The sequence below is a fragment of the Camarhynchus parvulus genome, chromosome 6 (genome assembly GCF_901933205.1).
Source record: "Camarhynchus parvulus chromosome 6, STF_HiC, whole genome shotgun sequence".
Taxonomy (NCBI): domain Eukaryota; kingdom Metazoa; phylum Chordata; class Aves; order Passeriformes; family Thraupidae; genus Camarhynchus; species Camarhynchus parvulus.
The window spans coordinates 28,465,151-28,488,864 of NC_044576.1; the positions used below are offsets into that span (position 1 = coordinate 28,465,151).

Sequence of the window (23,714 nt, forward strand, 5' to 3'; positions counted from 1 at the left end):
GGCATTTGCATGGAATAGGGAATAATTTCTGCTGCTGCCTAGTTCAGCCCATGGGCATGTATCCAATGCTTTTGAATGTCTAAGGAAGTTGTCATGTGTTTAAGAAGGAACACAGATGGAACCACAAAATTCATCTTATGAAAAAACTATTAGCAGGGAAGCCTAGAAGTGTAATGGACAACTCTTGGTTTCTCATGAGAGTTATTCTCATTGTGCAAGAAATTGATTTGGTTTTAATGCATACAGTGGAAGGAGAAAAGTTATCTAACTTTGTACTAAATAACACTCCTGTTATGAAAAAAGACAATAAAGCCATTTCATTTCAGTCATCTGCACATACTCTTTTTCCCACAAGTGCAGCATCAAGTAGCAGTAGAGCTTTAAGAACTATTTTTTTTTATCTGAAATATATTAGAAAAAATAATGACAGCTGCTCACCTGATAATTTAGCAGGATTATATGTGAACTTCTGAGAACTGACTGAAATAGAAAAAAAATTTCTTTGATTAACTAACTATAAAACTGTTACTTTCTGCGTTGATGTTTATTAATATTTTTCTAGGATTAAGGTAAAATTTATATGACACAAACCAGTTGGCATACTGGCATTATATGCTTATAGGAAACAAACTGTAATTAATCAGTTAAAACAGAGTCTTTTCAACAGAATGCATTTCAACCCAAGATTACTTTCTTACATGAAGGTCCCAATCCTCAAAGTGTTTCTTTAATAGCCCTTTTCTCAGAGGATTTAATGCTGCCACCCATCTTCTTACAGGATGTTACAACATAATGGATAATTTATTTACATTCTGTTAATATCAAATTAAAAAACCCTCTTTTATAAATGGAAGACACAAACAATTACAATGTAAGAAGTATTTATTCACTGTTTCTGTTGTAGCTTCCATTGAGTGCCAAATTAGGGGTAACCAGTATTGATGTAAAGCAAACTAAAATCTCCCATATAAAGAATTAAGAAAATTAACTATGAAAATGCAAATTCAAGGCTGTGTTTTATACTGTGTTATGGACTCCAGATCTGAAAATTTTTTTTCTTCATTAGGAAAGTTACTACCCTTATGCCAAGATAAATAAAAGCTCTGATACATGTTTCAAAATGAGAGCCTCATTTGTTGCTTATCCAAATAGCAGAGTATGACAGAATAGTAGAGTATAAAAGTTTTAGGATAGACTCCCTGACCCAGTAAAAGAAACAACTGAAATGTATTTAAGACTCTAAACCACAGCAGAGGAACAATGTGGATCCCTATATAACAGCACTGCTACCAATCAGCAAAGTAAGCAGGTGGTGTGTTCTCTGACCAAAGAGAATAGAAAACTTAGATTTAAACCCATAAAGGAATAATCTTTGCTTTAGTAAGCTGAAGGGATCCAGTGAAGCCTTTCCAGATGGAATTAAACAAAATCTTGGATGTAAGACTCAAACAGAGATATCACAATGCAAATAGCAGCCTTTGTCCTTATAAAGAACATCTGTTGTGAAGTTGTTTACATTCCTACCAAAGTGGAAAAGGGTATCACTAATTCTCCATTGCAGCCAGGCATGTAATGGGGGAGTACAAAGTTACTGCTTAATATTTTTTGATAAACACACAGAGCTTTTCACTAACTCACAGTTTTTTCACCTGAAAAAGTAAATAGGGATTTGGGGCAAAGAGAAATATTCTCATTTTCATGATACTCATTTCCATATAATTGTCCAGGGATTTATTTCTCAATTTCACATTATTTTGTATTTTATTCCATGAATTTTGTAGTCTATTTCCCTCTTGTTACAAGAAGGAAACAGAATGTCAATTCATGACTGCCTTGCTGAGCACTCTACTAGAAATGGAGAGCTTCCAGCCTGTGGATCAGCAGTTTGCTCTTACTCTTCCAGAGATAAAAACTGGATTGCTCTTAGCCTGAGTTCCTCAGGAAATTTGAGATATGCCATAAATTATAGGTTTTTACTGCATTTTACTGTTTCCCTTTTCTGGTGTCATGCTGTAGGTTTTCACAAGTAGTTGAGGTAGTTGAGTAGCCAGCAAGAGAACCAGCTCACAAAATGTTCTTGATTTACATTGAAAAGACTTTATTTGATGTCACCAAGTTACACTGCTTGCTGTATTTTAACAATTTCAACAAAGTTTTAAATAATAGAGTTAAAGCCTTGCTGTTTAGAAGTGGCATTATAAAATTAATTTTTAATAAGTCTGTGATTTTTTAATGCTGATTTATGATAATTACTGGGTTTCTCACTGTTTGTGGTTTCTCTCCAATAGAATTGCTACTCAGCATTACATTCCAAGTGGTTAGAGCTCTCATATACATTTTTAACATATAAACACATGCATATATATAGGCTATTTCCTGTAAAGGAAATAGCACTTCAGCACTATGCAAATGCAAAATGCAAAATGACAGCTGTGAATTTGTGCCACAGAACAATTTGACTTTATTCCTTCATGTGAGGTAGACAAAAGTAGTTGCCAAATACAAAGACCACCGAGAGCAAAGGAAGACCAGAGAGATGTAGGTTGCTATGAAGGTTTGCTATAAATAAAACCATTCAAAAGTAAGCAGTGTAGTTTATATATGGAAAAAATAATACTAACAGTGCCTAAGACCAAAAGACAAAATTTATTTGTAACTATGATCCTACAATTTCTAGTTCTTACTGTGCATTTCTTATGATGAAGACCATATTGCATCATCTGACTTTTACCCTGCCACTCCTTTATTTTTGCCTCTATTTTTTGGCTTTAAAAAAACAATTTATGAAACAATCTGAGTGTATATGATTTAGAAATAAGTTACAATGATTTTATAGTGTCTTGAACTTAGAAGCAAAATCTTTCTTTCCTTCTTCCTACACAAACAAAAGAAACTTGTAGAAGAAACTTTAGTATTAGCACAGCAGCCTGATTATGAAGGACAATTAGTAATTTTGAAGAACACTAAAAAGACATGACCTGATTACAGCACAGTGATTAAGATACAGATATAGATTAAGATTAGGATGTACTGATATGACCAACAGAATGAAATTAAAGTCACCTTTCTAGCAGCTAGTGATCTACCAAAGATCTTATGCTTTGCAGAAGTTGGAGTTGAGTGAAGGTAATGCATGTTTTACTTTCATCCTGAAACATTCTGGTTCATGCCCTTTCCATGGGAGACAGCAACTGCACACCTTTGATCCTGGACTTGATCCTGGTTCTGAAACTACTGGTATATATTTCACATGTGTGGTTAAATTTACATAATCCTGAGTTATTATTGTGAGTAATTTACCATATAAAAATCAAGCACATGGCAAATAGCTGCAGGAGTCAAAAGCTGTGAATCTTAATGTCAAATACTTATCCCACGGAATTTTTTTCTGAAGGGAACTCTTAGAGAACTGTTAATCATGCTGAATGGTCATTCTCAGACAGTGAGAAGTGCAGTTGGAGTCAGACTCCTCTTTCTGGGGAGAACAGATCCTTTGCCATAATTAGAGTTGCTGAAGCATCCTCCACAAAACACAGTAGTTCCTTTAATAAGTGACACTGAACTCTAGCCCAGCCTACAGGCAGCCTTCTCAGCTTCAAACACAAAAGCAGTCAAGTCTCAAAAACTTCAAAGAAAGCTTTTCATTTTATTTTCTCCTTGATCCACTGATAGAGCAGTTCATTTTCTTGAATTTTGTAAAATGACTTTTCACTCATCAGACCTGTGTAACAAATAACTGTCTCAATCACCAAATGTTCCCGTTTGACTCATCTGCTTTTCCTTTGGCCTTTGGGTAGGAAGATTCACTTCTGAAACATTTTCTAAATTCACTTTGGTGAACTCTTCCCCCTCAGTTGCACTTTGTGCCATTTAAAAAAAATAATTGCATTTCCTGCAACATAATGTGCTAGTTTCAGGATTTTAAATTTCATCAGAACCCACATTTTCTTTCTTAGAGCATTTCTTTCCTTTAAAAAACATAATTTTCTAACACACTACCAGCTGTACATGGTGCCTTTTTAAGCAGTAAATGCTGTAAGATTTTTCCAGAATTCTGTTACATTCTGCTAACTTAAAACAGGCTTTTCATTAATGATACATTTGTACCCTCATATATTGTTTTGGTTTCTGATGGTCAAAGATTTTCTAATTTCTGAACTTTGCTGCTGCAGTCTATGCTAAGACAGTATCTCCTCTGGGGAAAGCTGTAACACAGGACTGTCAATAATCCTAATATTTTTCAGTGTTAAAAAGGCTGTAAATCTATAAAGTTTCATTCCTCCAGGCTTTTTCTGCCTCAAAGCAAATAGGCAAACTTCGCATAGTTATTCTCCACATGGAATGTAGCCAATCCTTCCCAAGATGTAAAAGCAAACCCTGTAGTGTGAATTCTATTTTCAACCAGGTGCTTACATTTCCAGGTGTACCATCCGCTAACATAAAAACCAGAACTTTGCAGGAAGTCAGAGCATTGTAAATTTTACACAATTATGCTCCTGAAGAGCATAAAATGGGCTGTGTTGTGATCTTTGCTTACTGGGACTAACTGGAACAGAAGCACTGCCCATTTTATGCTCATGGTGAAATGCAGCTGAGCTGAATCTGATCACTGTAAGTTCCATAGAGTCAACTTGACCATTTTCTCCTGTGTGACAGCAGTTTTTATTTCCTTAATTTCTCAGGTTAGACATCAGTCTTCAAAAGATAAGTAAATCTGAGCAGATGTAACATTTAGAAAGGATGGTGGTTGCTGCATAGAAAAAGGAAGTGGCAGAGAAAAAACAGCCTCTGAATGATGGAAAACCAGTATGGAGCACATGGTCCTAGAGAATTAAAAAAGCCAGAGTTGTTTGACTAAAACCCCCCAGATCCTGAGTCAGAACCAGCTTGACAGATATGCCAATGTTTGATATGATTGAGTGTCATCTGTCTTATTCCTTACCAAACATCTGCTGCTCCTACCGTGCTGCCTCCCTGCCTGCGTGTTCCCATTCCCTGTTTTCCATGTGGGCTCCCCCACCCAGTCACCCACATTCCCCTCCGCTTGAGGTTTGATCTTGCCACCCTTTCTGCAAGAAGTGCGGCAAACCTTCCCCTCCCTCTCTGTCCCTGTGTCCCCTCAGCCGTGTCCCCTCAGCCGTGTCCCCTCAGCCGTGTCCCCAGGCCTCTGTCGCAAGCACAGGGAGGCCGAGGCCTGAGGGCAGCGCTGTGGGGACCCTCGGGAAGCCCTCACAAAGAGCTCGGCCCTCAGAGCCCACAGAGCCCCAGGAGAAGCCAGGAATGGACCTGGACGCTTTATTCCAGCAAATACAGTTCACAGAAAAGCAGGCGAGGGAGAAGAGGAGCTTCATCCAACAAGGTTGGTTCCAGGGGCGCCATCCCCATTCCCACAGGGGTGTCCTGAGGGGACTCCTGCCAGGGAAAGCTTGGCAGAGCCAGCATGGCTGGTTCTTGCCCCCAACACGTTTCTGTAAGGATGTAACAACTGAGGATTTACAAACTGAGCACATACTCTTACAGGTTTTTGTTGTCTTGCAGCTAAATGCGACATAAATAGAAGTTATGAAAAAATTAACCAAATAAAAGAAGAGCTGAGCGCTGCAAAAATTAACTTAGAAACCAAGGTGAGCAGGCATATTTATAGTGTACATAATAATGAAATATGTTTTGTTTACAAATACACGACCTGTTCTTTCAGGAATAAGCACTTTCGAGGAGTGTGCTTCACCTGCCGAGGAGCACAACGTGAGGAAACCTGTACTGGGCCTTTCTGAATTAAAAATGTGTCCATCAACCTCCTTCCTCCCACCGACCTCACCCCTGGGGCTGTGTCAGGGCAGGCTGACTTTTGGAGGACAGTGTTTAGTCATGCAACTTGTTACAGCACTTTCCTCCAGTGTGCAGAACACATCCCTTGCTTGCCCAATGCCATTTATTAATGGCCTTACACAGAAAATATATGGAAATATTCCCTGTATCTATTTCACAGGATCTTGAGTCATATACTGAAGATCTCTCTGTGAGCTTGCAGTTAAGGCTTACAAACACTAAGTGTTTTTCTAGGGAGGCCAAAGACAGAGGAAAGTTTCTGAATCTATTTAGTGATTTCATTACTGTTTCCATTTAATTGAACTGCAGATGTATTTTCAGATTAAGCCACTGGTTTTGCAGAGTTTTTCACCAACAACACCTGTGGTTGCAAATTATTTAAAAATCCATTTGCTTGTGTCTAAAAATTAAGTCTAAATACCCTCCCCTGTGCTTGTAAGTGTCTGTGCTGACAGAATGTGTGTTCACAACAGGAAAGCATGTGGAGCCTCCTTTGAAGTCAGAGCTGTTGGATCCTATAATTTAAATAAACATCTTCAAGAACCTTTGGGAGATTGCCTCATCTAGTTGTGAAAATAAATGTCTGGGGGATGATTTTCATCCTTCCTATAACAGTCTCTTCTGCCTTTTGTAATGGACTATATAATATATATATATGTGTGTGTATATATATATAGAGATCAACATTGCTGAGAAGGGATCAGAATAGAACTCATTTACAAATATTTACTGGTTGCAAATTGAGACTATAATCATGCAGGCAGTTATTCAGACACATTTATGCATCTCAGAGCCCAAAGGTGCTTTAAAATAGTAACTTACTTATCCAACACAGATTATATCTGGATGTTGCTTGTTAGGTGAAGCCGTCAGTAGTCTTACTCATAAGTTTATTTATGAACATCACAATTTTATGTTTATATTACTAATTTGTTATTGATGCATTGTGATTTATAATCAAGGTTTATGTGGTAGGTACAGAAGGTCCCGAGAGTAGAGCCATTATTGTAAATGACTAATGGGAAGAGCTGAAGAACTATTTCTAATTAAATTTTATATGCTTTACTGACCAGTATTAATGATATTCTCACTGATGTCCACAAAAATACATTTTACTTGCTTGCCTAGTCTGACGTTGATTCATTTATAGATAGGAAGTGATACAGAAAAGTAGTGGAATAGAAAAATGCATTTCAATCAGACTGTATTTAGGTTTAAAGATTATATAGTTATTGACATTATTTAAAGTAATTTATTTTTCACTACAGGAATTAGCTTTACATATGTCTGCAATAGTTCACGTAATTCAAATAATATTAAATAATGCTGTTCAATTTATCCCACACCAAATAACTGCAGTTTGTTACAAACACACATATCCAACCACGTGCATGCTCAGCAGCTGATGCCTGACCAAGATACTGAGACTGAGTTCAGAAGTTTTTTGACATCTATTTCACAGACACTGCCTGTGGTCAATCAAAGAGTCCTAGGAAATGCAATTTTTCCCTCTCTTCTCTAAAACCAGGTAGCATGTAATTAGAACCCAAATTACAGCATTTTTCTGTTTGTAGCTCAATGACTTCTTTAAAAAATTGATTGCAAATGCATAGTTGAATTTTGCTAACTTGAAGAAACTACACTAGAGGTAGTTATGTACAGTATTAGAAAGACAGTGATTTAAGACCACCTGCTCTGTTTGAATTCATATGTAGAATAAATTCTGAGCCAAGCATGACCTGACCTTAGCATCTTGGACATATCAGGGACAAGGAAAAAATGTAGTCCTTTCCAACTCTCGCATTGCAGTCTTTAGGCATTTCATTCCACTATCTTCCTATTTTGATCAGATGCACTTCATCTGTGCCCACTCCACAATCATGTGCATTATTTAACTTTAAAATATTTACATTTTTACCACTGTAATACCACTCTTATTTGGTCTTTTCTGCTTCTATACACACATGTTTGTGAATCAGCTTGACTGTTCAATTTAATTCCTGATACTTACCCTGTGCCTTTACTGTCTGCAGGCAAATCTTAACTTTGCTTTCCCTATTCATTGCTCTGAGTCAAGAGAACTTGACACTCTATCAAATAAATTATTCTCCTCTTTTAAGACTCTACATCACTTAGCTGCTTCCTATTTGTTATTGTTATAGTTTATCCCACCACATATCTGCATTTTGGTTAGATGATGATACAGTAGATGTGCTAGAAAAATGAGAAAACACAGTGGTTGAACAGCATACCCTCCTATCAGATAAACTAATGGTTACAATTAATAAAACTCTAAATAAAACTAGGTGCAAAATTGAGGTTTAGGGCTTGGGGGGTTTATGATCAAACTGTCAATAACCAGTGAGTTAATTCTCATCAACCTTCTTCAGCTAAAGTTCCAGAAATAGTGTTCAGAAAAATATCCTGCTCTCCTTTGCATACTCCACAGTAGCGTTGCAGAGTGGATGACATGTACAGCCATTCAGCCAAAACCCCCTGATACTATTCTGATATTATTGTCTCATTTGGTTCATGATGAGCTTTACACAGTGAAATGGAGGACAGTGGATTATGTTGGCCAAAGGATCCCATGTGGTCAATATTTTTCCTGAAAAAAATTTCTTCTAAACCTAGCAGATTTGAAAATGCCATTTTAGACAGTCAGAGCACCACTAAATGCATCTTTCAAAGAAAGGAGACTTTTCAAAATCTTAGCAATATACTGAAAGGTTATTGAGGGAAAAAAAAGAGCTGTTATGCTTTTGTCAGTCCAGCAGCTGTGCCAGCTCTTTTTAAACTGGACCAAGATCTTTGTGTACAATTTCAGAGTATATGAAACAATTAAACAATAACTTTATAATTTTTTTTCCTTTTGGAAGATTCAGTGTCTGTCTGTAAAACAGTTCAATGTAGAAATTCTGAAGAAACGTGAAGACAGCTTAGAAAAACAAAAAGCTGAACTTATTAATCAAAGAACCAGTCTTCTTCAAATCATGGTATGTTTCCAGCTGTGATATTCACACAGCTCTTTTCTATTGTACAAGGGCAATCAGCTTTAACATTTGAAAATCTGGAAATGCTAATGTCTTAATCAGGATATTTTTTTTTTGTTGTTTTTTTTTTTTTTTTAATATTAGTATATGTAACAAAATAAACTTAGATAAAATCTCACATTTTATTTAAACCATGATCTAAGGTAGTGTATGCTGCATTTTATCTCCAAGGCTGATTTTATATTCTTGACTTAATTTTTTAATGTTTGCTGTTGTATGAGTGAACTCCAATTCTGACAGGTTATTTCCTTTGTAAAAGTAAGCTACAGAAGCCTCGCCTTAAATTGGATTGCCTCATCCACAGTAAAAAATATTGAAAAGGATCAAAGGAAAACCCCAGGGAGGCCCACAGCACATTTTAGCAAATGTGGACAGTTTAGCAATCCTGACATAGCACACAATCCCTTTGATGCCAGACACACCTCACCACCTCTTCAAAGGTAGCTCCTTACAACCAGTTTTCCAGTTCTCTCAGATGCTAACCTGAATATTGCTGTCCTCTTACTTTGTTGAGGCTTCTTGGATCGGTACATATGAAGAAATGCCACAGAGGAGCAGTCTTTTCTGCATATGTATTTGCCCTTTACATCAGCAGAGCTAAATTTTAAACATTCAGTACAAAGCACCAGTATTAAACCTAAAGCTTTAGGCAGATATCTTTTGAACTTTAGTCATAGTTCTGCATCACCCAAAGTATTCCCAGTATATGTGTGAAGTTTGATATATAAGTTAGCTTTTCTTTTTTCCTGTACATAGGGGTAATTTAATTTTATTTAATTTAGCCATCAATTAAGACTTCCTAGAAGAAATTTAATATAACCTTACTCTTTTGAATATTTTTCCCCCAGAAAATTGGTCTCTGATTTTCTATCAACAATAGCATTCTTGGTAGTTATAAAAGGAGTTAAAGTATGTCTGCATTCTGCAGAGGGTTAAACAACACTTTTATTTAGTTTAATAACAAGCTGGAAAAAAAGAGCTGCCATACTATGCTAGTGACTTTAAACAGAATTTTCTAATTTCAATATGAGAGTTGAACTGATAATCTGCTGGTTCAAGTCTATAACATAATGTAGTGATTTTTTAAAATGCTGTTATCAAGAATAGACCATTTTTGCCAGAAAAAAAGTTTAAAACAACAGGCATAATGATAGAGCTGTAGTTTATTTTCATGCTCTTATAAGAAAAAGTAAATATTTTCTTAACTTTTACATTTTAAATTTTTATTTACTTTCCTACTACAAATTAAAGGATAAAAAAAACCAAAACAGTGTGTCTCAGTCTGTCTAACTTAACAAAGACTTTAATTTTTTTCACTTGAATATTCAGTCTTCCCTTTCTTTTTTTCAGGCAGATACAAAGAGAAAAATTACTGAAGAGGAAGATAATTTTACCAGAGAAATAACAGAGTTTAACAATGAATATGGACTAACAAGTAATAGGGATCTTCTTATTAAAAAGAAAGTCAAGACTGAAATAAATGATTTAGAGAATGAGGCAGTTCTGTTGAAAAACGGTAAGTCTTATATTAAACTAGTTTATCTTGGATTAACACAAATCGATAAAATACAGCTGTTTAGCCCTGAACTGAAAGTGTGGTCTGACATACCAAGCATAAGTAAAGGCTCTTCTGTTCCCTATCCTCTTCAGCCTTTCTGATGTGAGCACTGTGAGGAGAAGGATCTAAACTAAAGAGGCAGCTCCCAGTGCCTAATTCAGCCAGCACAGAGCTCACAGTCATACACAGCCACTGAATTAGGATTAGAATCACCTGTGGTTGGGTATTTCCATAGCTTCAAAAGAATTGTATACAGAGATGCCCTGTAGGATTGGTTCTTTACTGCCAAACTGTAGCTTGATTTTCAGTGAAGGTACAGAGTATGGGATCTCTCAGAGCACAGGGTCACACTGCAGGGCAGTCCTTCCACAAGGAATTCGGGGTCGTCATGGATCACAGGCTGAACATGAGTCAACGACATCAGAATGCCAACACCACACTGAGACACAAACAGAATTCTGACCTCTAACACATGAAAATAATTCCTCACTCTATTTGGGGCAGTTAAGCTCTGAACTGGAGTGCTGTGCATCTCATTTTGATCTTAAACGTTAAAAAAAAAGTGTGGACCAGCTGGAGAGAATCCACATAGGACCAGCGAGAGTGATCAGAGTTCTGGAGCACATGAGAAGGAAGAAAATGAAAGAATTGTGACTATTTAAGCTACTAAGGAAAAGACTGATGAAAGATGGGTATCAGTCTTCAAATTGTATAAGCATCCTGTAGAAAGGAGATAAATATATTCTCTATACCTGTAGTGACCTGAATAAAAAGTAACAAGTGCAAAGCACAATAAGGGAGAGTGTCTGACAGCTTAGGAATCTTTCTAAGAACAGTGGACAACTGAAGCTCTCTGCCTTAGAAGATTCCATTACTAAAGGAATTAGGAGTGTCCATTACCAAAGGTTATCAAAAAAGGTCAAACCAGCATTTTTCAGAAAAAAGAGGTACAGCTGATCCTGCCTTCAGGAGAAGAATGCAGTAGGTGACCCCTCAAAGTCGATTCCAGCCTCATGATCTGTCAAGCAACAGCACTTTCAATTCCCTTTATCTGCTATAAAGATACTGAAAAATGGCTGTCCACTGAAGCTTGCACTTGGTAACATCTTCTTTGTTATTTCCTGTGGCTAAGATACTAATCTACAACCAAAAAGTCTGCATTTGGTGTCAAGTGCTACTTTTAGCATTTAATTTTTTACATATTCAGGCAGAGCTGGGCAGTTAAATGATCAGTAGTACCTGGAGGGTGACCAAAATTCTTCTCGAAGTTCAGTTGCTATCTCAGTTCCATCCTTTAACTGCACATTTCTTGAGGCACAACTTGTCTTTTTGCTTGCTACACTCCTGGGCACACTGACAATTCTGAAGTGAAAAGTTTAAGCAACTCATAACAAGGAAGTTACATGAGGACCTCCAGTTGGTAGAAAAACAATCACAATGAATTCCAGATGCTGTCTAATAGTAAGGTTCAAATATATATAACACCAAAAATACTAAAAAGGAGTTTTTTTTCAGTCCTGCTGAGAGATGTCTGTTCTCCACCTATTCAATCAGTCATCTTCCTTTCTTTATAGCTGAATTAACTGTAAAGCAAAACAGTCTTTTTATGCCCAGACCAGAAAATATGTTGAACAGCTCAATAACATTAAAAAAATCATTTTCTTTCATAGCTATGAATGCATTATATGACATAATTTCCTGTGAACTGTGTTTTATATGAATTATTTTAGTTTATTTTGGTTTTATATTTAAGGTTCTTTTGACTAACTGAAGATTGGTAGAAGTAGTTAAGAATATTTAAGATTGTATCATGAATGCAAAAACTGCAATGCATTTTAATTTAAAATGTATTTTTTCTTAGAAATGGAGTCAATGGAACATAAAAATGTTCAGTTAAATGCACTCCAGCTGCAGAAGAATGAATTAAAGCAGGATTTATTTACTCTCCAAAGTGAGCTCAAAGGTGTGCCTGATAACTATTTCTTGTGATAATTATTTCTGGCTTGACAAATGCTTTTGAAAAATGTTTTCTGTCAATTTTCTCAAGCAAAAGGAATCGTAGCAACAATATTTTAATTTATTTTTGCAATACGTAATACATCATTTTTAAACATGATTATAAGAAATATTATGGATTTCAATGCAATTTAATTTAAATGTCATTGATACTGAGGTCCAGAGATCTGCTGAATCATGAGCTGTAAATAAAGAAAGTTTTGCTTTTGCTGGTAAGTCATATACTTAAATGTAGAATTTAATGTTTCAAAGAACTTAAAGTCAACATAAATATTGTTTAAAATCTTCTGTGTCAAAGGTGATCACAGCAATAGGGAGTATTTTGAAATCTGAATTAAAATAATGTAAATGAGTGCTTTATCTATTTTTTTTTTACCAATATCTAAGCAAGGTGTCACAGTAAGAGCTAAGAAAAGCAGTAAGTATGGTCCCAAATTGTTTGGGAAAAGGAGGGAAATTTTCTAGATTGCAATATGTGATTACAATAATAAAAAAATAATTAATTTTCTTTATTTAGATGCCTTTACCCTTCAAAAAGTTTCGTGGAGAAATATTAGAAAACATAAATTTAGAATATGTAGAAGGTCTTTGGATATGGGTGATTAATATATATTTATAGGGTAATTCTGATTTCATGTTTAGACCTTGAGAAAGTAATCAGGGAAGCAGAAAGAACGACAAAAGATTTAGAAGCAGAGAAAGTCCAAGTCACCGAAAAACCTCAGACTGATCCTGAATGTTTAAGGTAAAAGCCTCACATTAATTAGTTCTTAATTTAATTTCAGGAGTGTAACTGCAGTTTAGTCCTGGTAACTATTTTACCTTCCATGTACAACATTCTTTCTGAAATCAGCAGAACCATTCATATTTTATTAGTCAGCCCCAAGTCCTGTTGTTGATTGCAGCATTTCACCCTCACATCCACACCCCAATGAACTCAAAACTGCAAGTGTTAGCAGGGGTGTCAGTCAAACCCAGAGCAAGGAGAAACTGCTGCTGCTTGGGTGGAAGATCAGTTCCTGAGGTCCTGCAGAAATGGTGGTGGTGCACAAAGCACTGAGGAACTACCCAGTGCTAAACTGATTTCTGCTGCCTGGCTGTGCAGAGTCCATTGCAATTGACTGGGCTGGCCACAGTAACCCTCTGGGTAGCTGGGACCTCTATTGGAGCAACTAAATGCAGATTTGTTTGCTGTATCTTTGCTGCTATCTAGTTTGCCTTCTAATTAAGCTGGTATAAAAAATGTTTTGAAGACTTAACCAAGACAGAAGGGAAGACCTTGCGCAGTCTCTCTTAACAGTGAAGTTTTCTTCTCAGGAACTGAGTGGTGACACTTCATTTCCTGTCAGTTTGCTTAAGTGAAACATTAGGTTTTCACTTCACAGAAAATATTGGGTTTTTTTTAAATCTCCGAATGCAGAAAGCCGCATATCACAGAACTGACAACCTTTTACCTATTTTATGATAGTCCAGATGGAAGTGCCTGGGAATATTTAAAAATAATTAATAGACAATGCAAAGGAACTCCTCCTTATAAAGCTAGACCAAAAGATTCTCTAACAAAAATTAAGGCAAACACAACTTATATTACCATCACAGGGTTTTTTCCTATATATCCCTAAGCTTTTGACAAAAACAAATAAATATAGTGGGGATTTTTTTTTTGTCTGAAAACTTTCAATGGAAAGTTATAACTTTGCAGAGAACCCTGAGCAATTTTCTGAAAGATGATTTGGTAATGACTAATTTTTTGCTGAATATCGGTTTTTGAAAGAAAATGATATATCAGCCCTATTAACTCTCTTCAACCTCTTGCATGGTGTTGAGACATGGCCAAAATCCCCTCAGCATAAAAATTAATTAGCTCACAATCCTGCATACAGTAGCAAAAAATTTGCATTCAACATATACATAGAAGACACAGTGTAAATAATAATAACAGTAACGATTCTCCAGGACAGCACATTATATTTCACTCCTTTACATTATTCATTCAATCATGATATATTGGAGTTGGTGATACACGAGGCTGTCAGCTTCCTTACAGCTAGCATACTTCCCTTGGAATAGTTTACTGCCATGATGACACTGAATATCCAAATTTGTGTAATTAGTTTTCTAGAGTAGGTTTCCTGTGTGGAAGGTACAGAAGTAGCCAACATTATCATGCTTTTAATCCACAGCTCTGCCACTGAGATCCTAAGGATCAGTCAAATCCATGTGTGTCTATCTAGGCAGTGAAATTAACTCACAGCTCTTCAGAACGACACTTTGGTTTTCTCTGGGTGAAAAAACGGAATAAAACATATTAAATTCTATTAACTGCAAAATCAGCAAGTGTCATTTACAACCAAGGCAAGAAGGATGATGAGATTTTCTTATTTCATGATATGCCTCCTTTTCTGGTCAAGATAAGCTAACATTATTTGATAATTGCATGTAGTGCAAAAACTAAAGTGCTCCTATGCTATTACCACTATCACAAAATGCAAGCCCTTCTTGAAGTCTAGTAATATACTGAACATATTTTCTTAAAATTGGAACATTTCTTTTCATTTCAGATATGGAAAAAGTTTAAGACAGATTTGCCTAAATCATATTTTTATCTTGCACTTGCTTTTGATCAGAAAAGCTCAATGCTTCATAGAGAGAGATAGCCCTGAAAAAGTTAACTCAGATGCCAGAAGCAATAGAGCTGTGCTACTGTATTTCCATGTCAGCACTAATAGATTCTGCTTTTCAGTGGAGCCAAGCAGACAATCCTCATTTGTCTGCCTCTCTATGTCACTGCTGGCTCTTTAGAGCCACCCCAAACTTTATCAGACTCATACAACTCTTAGCAATTGTTTGGGCTGTTTTTTTTTTTTTTTCCAGTTTAACAAAGCCTACTCATCGCTTCTTGGTTTGGACTACTGAATTAAGAGAATAAAAGGGGATTTAAAGTATTAGACACTGTAAATTGTGCAGCATATAAATAGTCCCCTGGAGGGTATCTGATTACTCTCTGGTACCTCTGTATCATCAAGAGGATGGAGCCAGAACCTGCTCAGTCTGCACAGTAAGAGAACAAAAGGCAAAAAGCAGAAGTTGAAACAAGAGGATTTAGAGTGAGTTTGACAAAAAAGCATTTTTATCATGAGGAGGCACAGCTTGCTTAGAGAGGTTGCATAGTTTTCATCCTTGAAGGTTCTCCTTGTCAAGAGACACTTATATACTTGCGTATATCTTAACAGGAGTCAATTTTGGTCATGTTAAAATCAATGTGATTGAACCTTCTGTGTCTGAGAAACAACTCTTTTTAGCCTAATAAGATCAGGTTTTTTATCCCCATACAGAGTTTATTGCAAGAATAGAATTCTAGTTTTTTCACTGAAAATCATTTTTATTACACATAAAAATAATATTTTGACACATGTAATGTGGGCCAGAAATACTTTTTCCCCTATGAAGTAGCACAGAATCTGATTTTATTTTTTGCAGAGCTGGAAACCACACCACTCTAAGTGGTAAAAATACCTTTTTTTTGATGCCTCCTTAGAACAAACATGAGAGACAGTCAGCATCAATAACCTGATATATGTAGCTCCCAGATCACCCTGCAAGTCTGTTACTGTATCATATCCCTAGTCCCAGCTTAAAAATCAATATCAAAAGTAGCTGGCAAGGCAAGAATCTTCATTGCAATTAAGTATATATCTAAAAGTAAATTGCATTTCAGCTGAACAGTGTAGCCAGCTAATTCAAATTACAGCAATTCATCTTTGATCTGAGAAAAATGCCCCATACCACGTCTGCAGTTTCATAAAATGTCTCTGAAATCCATCAAAGAATTGCAAAGGGTCATGAGAAGCACACACCAGTAATTCCAGCAGCTGTTGGAGCTGCTGTAGAGGCTCGTCTTGATCCACACTGGATGCAGAAAAAATCCAATCAGAATCGGAATGTTAAGCACAGATGTAATTAGCAGGCACCTTGGAAAATGCAAGTCTCATGATACAGGTGCATAATTCAGAGAAATTTTTAAGAAAATAGGGCTTTTTCTTCCCCCCCCCCCCTTTTTTTTGGTTTTTTTTTTCTTTTTATTTTGTGTTTTGTGGGGTTTTTTCCCCCTAAAGAGAGCTGCAATTAAGATCAAAAGCCTTGTTTTAATCATCTGTTCTGCCAATGCCATCCTCAAACACAAAACAGCAGGAAAGAACTTTGGCATCAGCTCTCTGGAGTCCCATTTCCCTGGCAGGTAGCAAGTAACATCACTTAAGTGGAACAATGCAGGAGTCAAACAGAGACTAACTGATACCACTAAATTCCTAACCATGGCATTTCATTGTTATATTCATTGTAATTACTGTATTAATTATTTATCCTCTTTCATATTTTAATTTTAAATTTTTGTGTTGCCTTAAGTAAAACAGCCTAGAAATAATTCTAGTTGAAGTTCATTTAGACTAAAACCAGAGCATTTCTACCTAAAATAGATATCTTTCAACTTATTTAAAAGGTAGAATAAGGATAAAATGCTTCTTTGAAACCTGAATTTCTCTTCTACTTCAGAAAAAAAGTAGCAGAAAGGAAATGCATGAAATCTGCTTACTTTGTAAATAGTTCACAGCTTTGTATACATGTCTAAATCCTAAATAGATAGTATTCCTTCTTATTCTTCATAATCCAGCAAAAGAAACTCTATAACCAAAATTAGGAAGGGAAAAGTAATTTTTTCTTTCATACAAATCATACAGGAAATATATTCTTTAGAGCTCAACAAATTGTTCATGCAAACAACAGACTACCTAAGCCCCATGCATTCTTCTGGTGGGTTAAATATTTTTTTGCAATTTAATTTGATGTTAAATTTTATAATCAGAAAATATCAGTCTCTGGAGTAATATATGTGGTTCAAAATGAGTTTTTCAATGGCAATCTCCTCATTGATTTTTTGAGCTTTTCTTTTTAATAGCAGTGCCTAGTGGAACTATTATAGCTTGAATTATGTTAAAATAGCTTTCCATTATGAATTGTAGAATGGATTTACAAAAAGCAGATCAAATCTGACTAATGATGCCTTTCTTTGATAAGACAACAGATAGATTAGACAAAGAAAATTCCAATGCCATCCATCTAGACATTTATAAAGTATTTGATGCTATCCCATATGGAAAAATACTAGTTAACCTAGGGAAGACATATTAAAAAAATTTAGTAAAGACATGAGTAATAGTAAAAACAGTCATAGGTCTGCAATTTAAAATTCTGGAACTCAAAGGTAACAACAGTCACAGGTGGTCTTGCTTAATGTTTTAATTAATGTCTTTAGAATAGAAAGTGTTTCAAGACAACATTTTCTTAATTAAACTCTACACCTTGCAGAGGAGTCACTAAAAAGAGGAGGAATATGATTGTATAGAGTGTAAGTTTATCTACTTGTACGCAATTAGGAACTTCAATAACAGGTAGCTGGAAACAGAGAGGTCTGAGCATACTGTGTGTGCAAAATACAGCTATAAACATCAAAAGAAAATATAGCTGTGCACAAGATAAAAGAAAGAGTTATTTCCAAAAAAATACCAGGAGGGTGTAAGAATGCTTTGTACAAATCTCTCACCTACTTGTCAAGGAAGATTCATTCAACCTGGAAGATGAGCAGAGCATGGAGAGCCCATAAAGAAGAATGAAACAAGGACAATTCTAAATCCTTTTTAGCTCTGAGTCTATTATACACATGAAGAAAGCAGTACATAACAGAGACACTAACTTCAGCAATAGAGTAGTTGTATTAATATACCCAGATTAAAATCTAATTTCCAATAGAAAAATCAAGATAATTGAACCAGAAGAACCATTGACCCCTATTTACTTTCCCTGCTTTTCAATAGGAATCTTATTGACCCTTAGAAACACATTTCATTTCACATCTCACATATATGCTTGTGTATTTTTTCTTTTTTGTGTAGCTCATTCTTACAGTTCCAATGAAAAATAATCCACACAACTTTGGTTTGCTGTCTGCACAAAAGCAAATCTCATCCTAGATGTGCAATTTAATTTAGTGTGCCTTAACCTTTCCATGTTTATTCACCTATTATTATATATTCCTTAAATATGCCTTATAATGGTTTATGTATTCAGAAAATACCACCACACTTTTCAAGACCTCTAACTACTCTTATCAACAGTTGCCTGACAGCATTCACAAAATGCAAGCTTTAATCATTGGTAACTATGTATTTTACACTTAACATTTTATCCAGGACAGCAAAAGCAGAAAATTTCTTATTTTACTTAAAATAGATAAATTTCTTTTCATTTGCATTTGATTTCCATTGTTATGTTGTCTAGTACCTTCTTTGTGTTCATGTTTCATCTTCCTGCTAGACTTTATTATTACTATTAGAGCACATGCTTAATTTTATTATCCTTCTGCTCCATCAAGCACAGACTTTTATATTTAATTGTGTAACTCAAGTACTTGACGCTGTATTTTGGGATGCTGTATTCCATTTAGGACTTGTGTTTTTTTTCTTCCTCAATCAGTTGATAATAGTCTGAAATTTATTGGCTTCTCCAACTGTATAAATAGCATATTCTGTTTAGTAGTGTCAGCAAATTGTAAATACCAGCCAAATCTTGCTCTCACTGTAGAAACATACACATTATTTAAACCCAGTCTTGAACTGACAGAATTACCTCAATGTCTTACCTCTACTTGAGCTTGAGACAATAAACTTAAGTCTTCAATACTTTTCTTCAGTCCCAATAAAGTCTTAAAACATTGATAAATGAATCTCCTGATGTTCACAATGAAATCCCAGAAAATCAAGATATGTACTCTCAAGTTATATATAGCTTCTTAAGGAATTTCATTTTGTACCATGGATTCTATGCCCTGTATATCAGTGTCAAACAATTCTGTTTTATAACACACCACAATGTTTTCCCTCCAATTTAAGATTAAAAAATAAAATTGTGGTTGTAAACAAGGCAAAGACAAAAAGGAGAATATGGAAAACATTTGTACTTGTGTCAGCTAAACATAACTAAGAGACAGTCTGCTCCTCTTGCAATTCCAACAACAATTAGGTAGGGTCTTTCAGCCCCACAAAAAAAAAAAAAAACACTCTAAAATCACATATTAACCCTACCTTCTACAGAAATTATTTCTCCTTTAAGACCTCTTTATAGAAAATTATTCTTGGAATGCAAGTTTTGGATACTAAAGTCTTGATCCAGTAATTTGAATCTGTGGATGATTTGTAGAGAGACCTGTTTGACAATAACATTATTTTCTTCATAGTTCAATTTATAATACCAGCATGTATTGATTTCAAATTATTTTTCCTCTTTGCCACGTGCATATGGAGCTGAAATTCAAGAAGAATGTGTATCAACCACAAATGCCAATGACATTTAATAGCTGGGCTCATTTCAGAGCTGCAAAATCGATCATCCTCAGTGATCTCCTCCTTCTTCATCTCTGTCACTTCTAGCATTCAAGACTAATGGAAAATGGGCCATTGATAGCAGAGCTCGGTCTAGGACAAGCTAGCATCCAAAAAATGCTGATGTTGTTTTCCCACCTACTTGATTTAAGGCTAGGTTTAGCTATTGCAAATGTGGCATTTCAGCTCCAGCTGTTCATTACAGCCTGTGATACTGTGACTTGCCAAGACACTGTTAGTCCAGTGCAATGACTTATTTTAAAGCTATATTTTATTGTCAGCAAGGAGAACAAAATGCTAAAAATAAAACAAAACCAAAGGACATGGGGAGCCAAATGCTAATGTGATACGTGATTTTTCAGATTATTTTTCCTAAGAGATGTGCCTTTTTTCATAGTCATAAAAAGGGTATAATTGTCAAATTAATCCTTGTTCTAGCAAAACTTACATCTTTTTCCATTTCCAAAGGTGACAGAAAACCTGCCTTCCATCGAGACAGTATAGTTTCATGAATAATTGGTTTGCACATTCAATCTGATAATGGAAAGATGAATATGAATATCCTGCTTATCTTAAATGTAAAATGAAAAAAATGAATCTGCTTTCAGGTTAAACATTTTTTTTTAATAGTTCCATTGTCTCACATTCCTTCTGGTAAAACTTCATCATTTATTCAGTAACTCAGGCGTCTCCAATGCATTAATTTTGTAGACTGTAACCTAACAGACAGCTCTTTTATTGTGAGTATATTATTCCTGGCACATACTGTAATTATCTAGCTTCTAAATAAGAAAGAAGGAAGACCTGAAAGCAGAATCAATTGATTAATGTAAGAATTAAACACCACATTTGAATGAACGTCTTGTATCACCACTACCTGATGCTATGTAAGGAATTGTGCTGTCACTACCGTTAAAAGTCTTATAAAATATTTGAAATAAAATTTTAAAATCCATACACAAAATGTTAGTTTCAAAGCACATCATCAACAGCAATTAATTCACAATCCCAAGACACAAATAAGCAACTCCTACTGCTGATCTTCTGCTTGTTCTATCCCTAATGTGGACCTAGCATGGACTGGAATCATTCCTAGCTAAGAAGTGACAAACAGGCTGTGCATCAGTTTTACAGTGTGGCACACAATGGGAGAGCATTTTCTCTGAGACCAGCAGACTCTGTCTTTTCCTAAAGTAGATTAAACTAAGTAGGGCTTTTGTTTGTCCCAAGCAAATTAGGGTTCTAATATCACACTAGCAGAGAACATAGAGAGAAAAAATGCAGAGACAAGGCAATGAAGTTAAGCAGATTTAATCAAGATCACAAGCTGATCCTAGACCTTGAAGTGAACTTCTCTCAATGAAATGGACTGAAAGCTAACAATGTACTACAGTGCACTGAAAATGTCGTTTGTAAAGCATAGTTCAAATTTCCCTTTTTGATTAAGTGTTATGAGAACTTCTGAAAGAAGAGACATTTACTCCTTTAGAATGCAAGCACATAGAGTTCATGCTTTTTCCATATTGATGGTAAGATATTTGCATTTTCCGAACAGGAACAGCAAAATTAACTTCCAGTCCAGTCTTAGTCTGTTATTCTAAAGCTGCACAGTGACTAGGCTATTCCTGTATTTAAAGATACACCATTAATAAAGCCATTTTTGTGCAGAAAATCAACTCTCTTTGCACTAGGACAGCTAAAGAGGTACATCTCCATAGCAAGGTCAAATAATTTATTGTCTATTATAATATATGAAAGCAAAAATAGTTGCTACCTTCTGTTTCAACTTCAGGAGAAACAAGGTCCTGCTTTAATGCATTGGTTTAGCTATTTCATGACAAGCAGAATATTTTCAGTCTGTTTGTATGTTCCAGAACATTCAGATTGTTTCCTGAAACTGTATTAAAGGTAAACAACTTTATCTTTGTCATTATGCTTTTCTTCTGACAGCCATGAAAAGACCCAGTATAATCTCATCACCTTGTATTTATCAGACTACTGAAAGCTCTGTCAGATATTTCTCTGGGCCTACCAAGTATTAATTTAAACCACTACAGTCACTGATGTGCAGAGCTGAGGTATCTCCTTTTAGCAGGACCAAACTATCTTTTGAATGGAGAAATATCTATATTAAAAGTAATCCTTACTGTAGAAAAGTTGGAGAACTCCTGGCTGAGAGTACTGGGAAACAGTAAGTGCTGAGGAATAGTGGGAGCAGGGGGGAGAGAAGAGGAACAAAAGCTGTGGAGTTTGTGGAGGGGTGTGGAGCAATGCTGGCACAGGGGCAGCAGAGCACCCATCTAATCCAACATTCTGTCCACAGCAGAAGCTACAAGAAGATACCCAGGACAGATAAGAACAGTAACATGGTACTTTTGAAGTGTCACCATTCCAATTCATGTCTTTAAATAAGGAATATGGTGACTAGGGAGGCCATATATCTTTCACAGCTTATGGAAACAACACAGTCCAGAAATTTGTCTAACTAGCAAACTTAAATCCTGACCAGGAAAATAGATCAATGAGGCTTTTCTTACACAAGTCAAATTGAGAATTGGGACCAAAGCTGAAAAATAAGTTACCCAGCAACTGTTCTCTGACCTGAAAATTTATTTGCTTTTGGACATAGACTTAAGAAAGAGTTGGAAAAATGCAAAGATGATAGTTGGGAAAGTGTCTGTGAGACTCTTCAAACAGAAATTGAAATTCTGCAAATGGTATGCCATTTTCATTATATATTTTAAGTGTTTGATAATTTTAGTTTCAAAGGTCTCCTTTAGGATGATTGGCAGTGGTTTTAGATAAGCAGTTTTTTATGCTATACACATGCCTAGGTATTCTCTTGATGCAGACATGCTCCAATATTCATTTGTTTCAGCTTATTTCCAAATGTCCAGGAATATAACTTCTACAGAAAAGGAAAGCACAAAGAAGAATTTAAAGATATGCTTTTAGCACAAGAAAGATGTACTGGGGGGTAGGGGGGACGACTTATATAAATTGTTACTTTATTGAAAGCTGCAAAAGATTATGCATTTAGGAGCTAAATTAACCTTTACCTCCAGCTGCCAGTTAAATGGAAGATGGGAGTGTGGAGAAATAAGATGATAATAACATCCTTTCAACTAGTATTTTATTTTGTCCACTCACAAATTTGTTACAAAAACTTACTAAAACATGTTTTTCTCTGAATGCCAATCCTAACTTCAAATTTCTTGATTGTCAGTCTGTGTCACAACACAAAGAGGAAAAAATATTTTGCAGTCCCTTTTGAGAAACAAAGAAGTTTTAAATGTTCATTTTAGAGCCCCTGATTGAGCTGTACAAAGACACAGCTGCCACAACCATCAAGCAGAACAACAATCCTGAGAAATTTGCATTACTCACTCTTATAATCAGTTTCCAGTTTCTGTTGAAGTAATGTAACTTACTTGTACTTTGTGTTTTGGTTTTTTTCATTATTTTTTCAGAAAGGAAAATAAAACATCTCAATGTTTAAAAATTTCTCTGTGAAAAAATACTATACTCAGAATATTTCATTTTCTACAGTTCCATTCTTTTTCTTTTCCAGAATTTATCACAAAAGAAGTCTTCAGGGAAATGAATGATATCTAGCATATAATATGGAGTTTCATAGAAGCAAGTCTGAGAATTTCTAAATTGTTTCACTAGGTTCTATCAGATTTGCTTATATTTTCTGTTTGATTAATTCACACTTTGTAACTGCCTTTAATTTTCATTAAAATAAAATTTGATTCATTTAAAAGTGAGGGGAGGTTTGTGTTTTATCTTCACATTCAATAGCTGTCCCTCCATAGGTTCCTC

General features: G+C 35.5%; 1 protein-coding gene across 1 annotated transcript; it reads left to right on the forward strand.

Moving 5' to 3' along the window:
- Positions 1-5,280: 5,280 nt before the first annotated feature.
- CCDC172 (coiled-coil domain containing 172) lies at positions 5,281-23,493 on the forward strand. The gene is made up of 8 exons (XM_030951655.1): positions 5,281-5,359; positions 5,539-5,624; positions 8,709-8,825; positions 10,233-10,398; positions 12,302-12,403; positions 13,099-13,201; positions 22,519-22,606; positions 23,461-23,493. Exons 1-8 carry the CDS (start codon positions 5,281-5,283, stop codon positions 23,491-23,493), a joined length of 774 nt encoding a protein of 257 aa, XP_030807515.1.
- Positions 23,494-23,714: the final 221 nt, after the last annotated feature.

Bases quoted from the DNA above. Each gene is read 5' to 3' on its own strand.
- CCDC172 (XM_030951655.1), top strand. From the start codon at position 5,281: ATGGACCTGGACGCTTTATTCCAGCAAATACAGTTCACAGAAAAGCAG. The intron at 8,826-10,232 runs GTATGTTTCCAG...TCTTTTTTTCAG, and splicing joins CCAGTCTTCTTCAAATCATG to GCAGATACAAAGAGAAAAAT. The intron at 10,399-12,301 runs GTAAGTCTTATA...ATTTTTTCTTAG, and splicing joins GGCAGTTCTGTTGAAAAACG to AAATGGAGTCAATGGAACAT.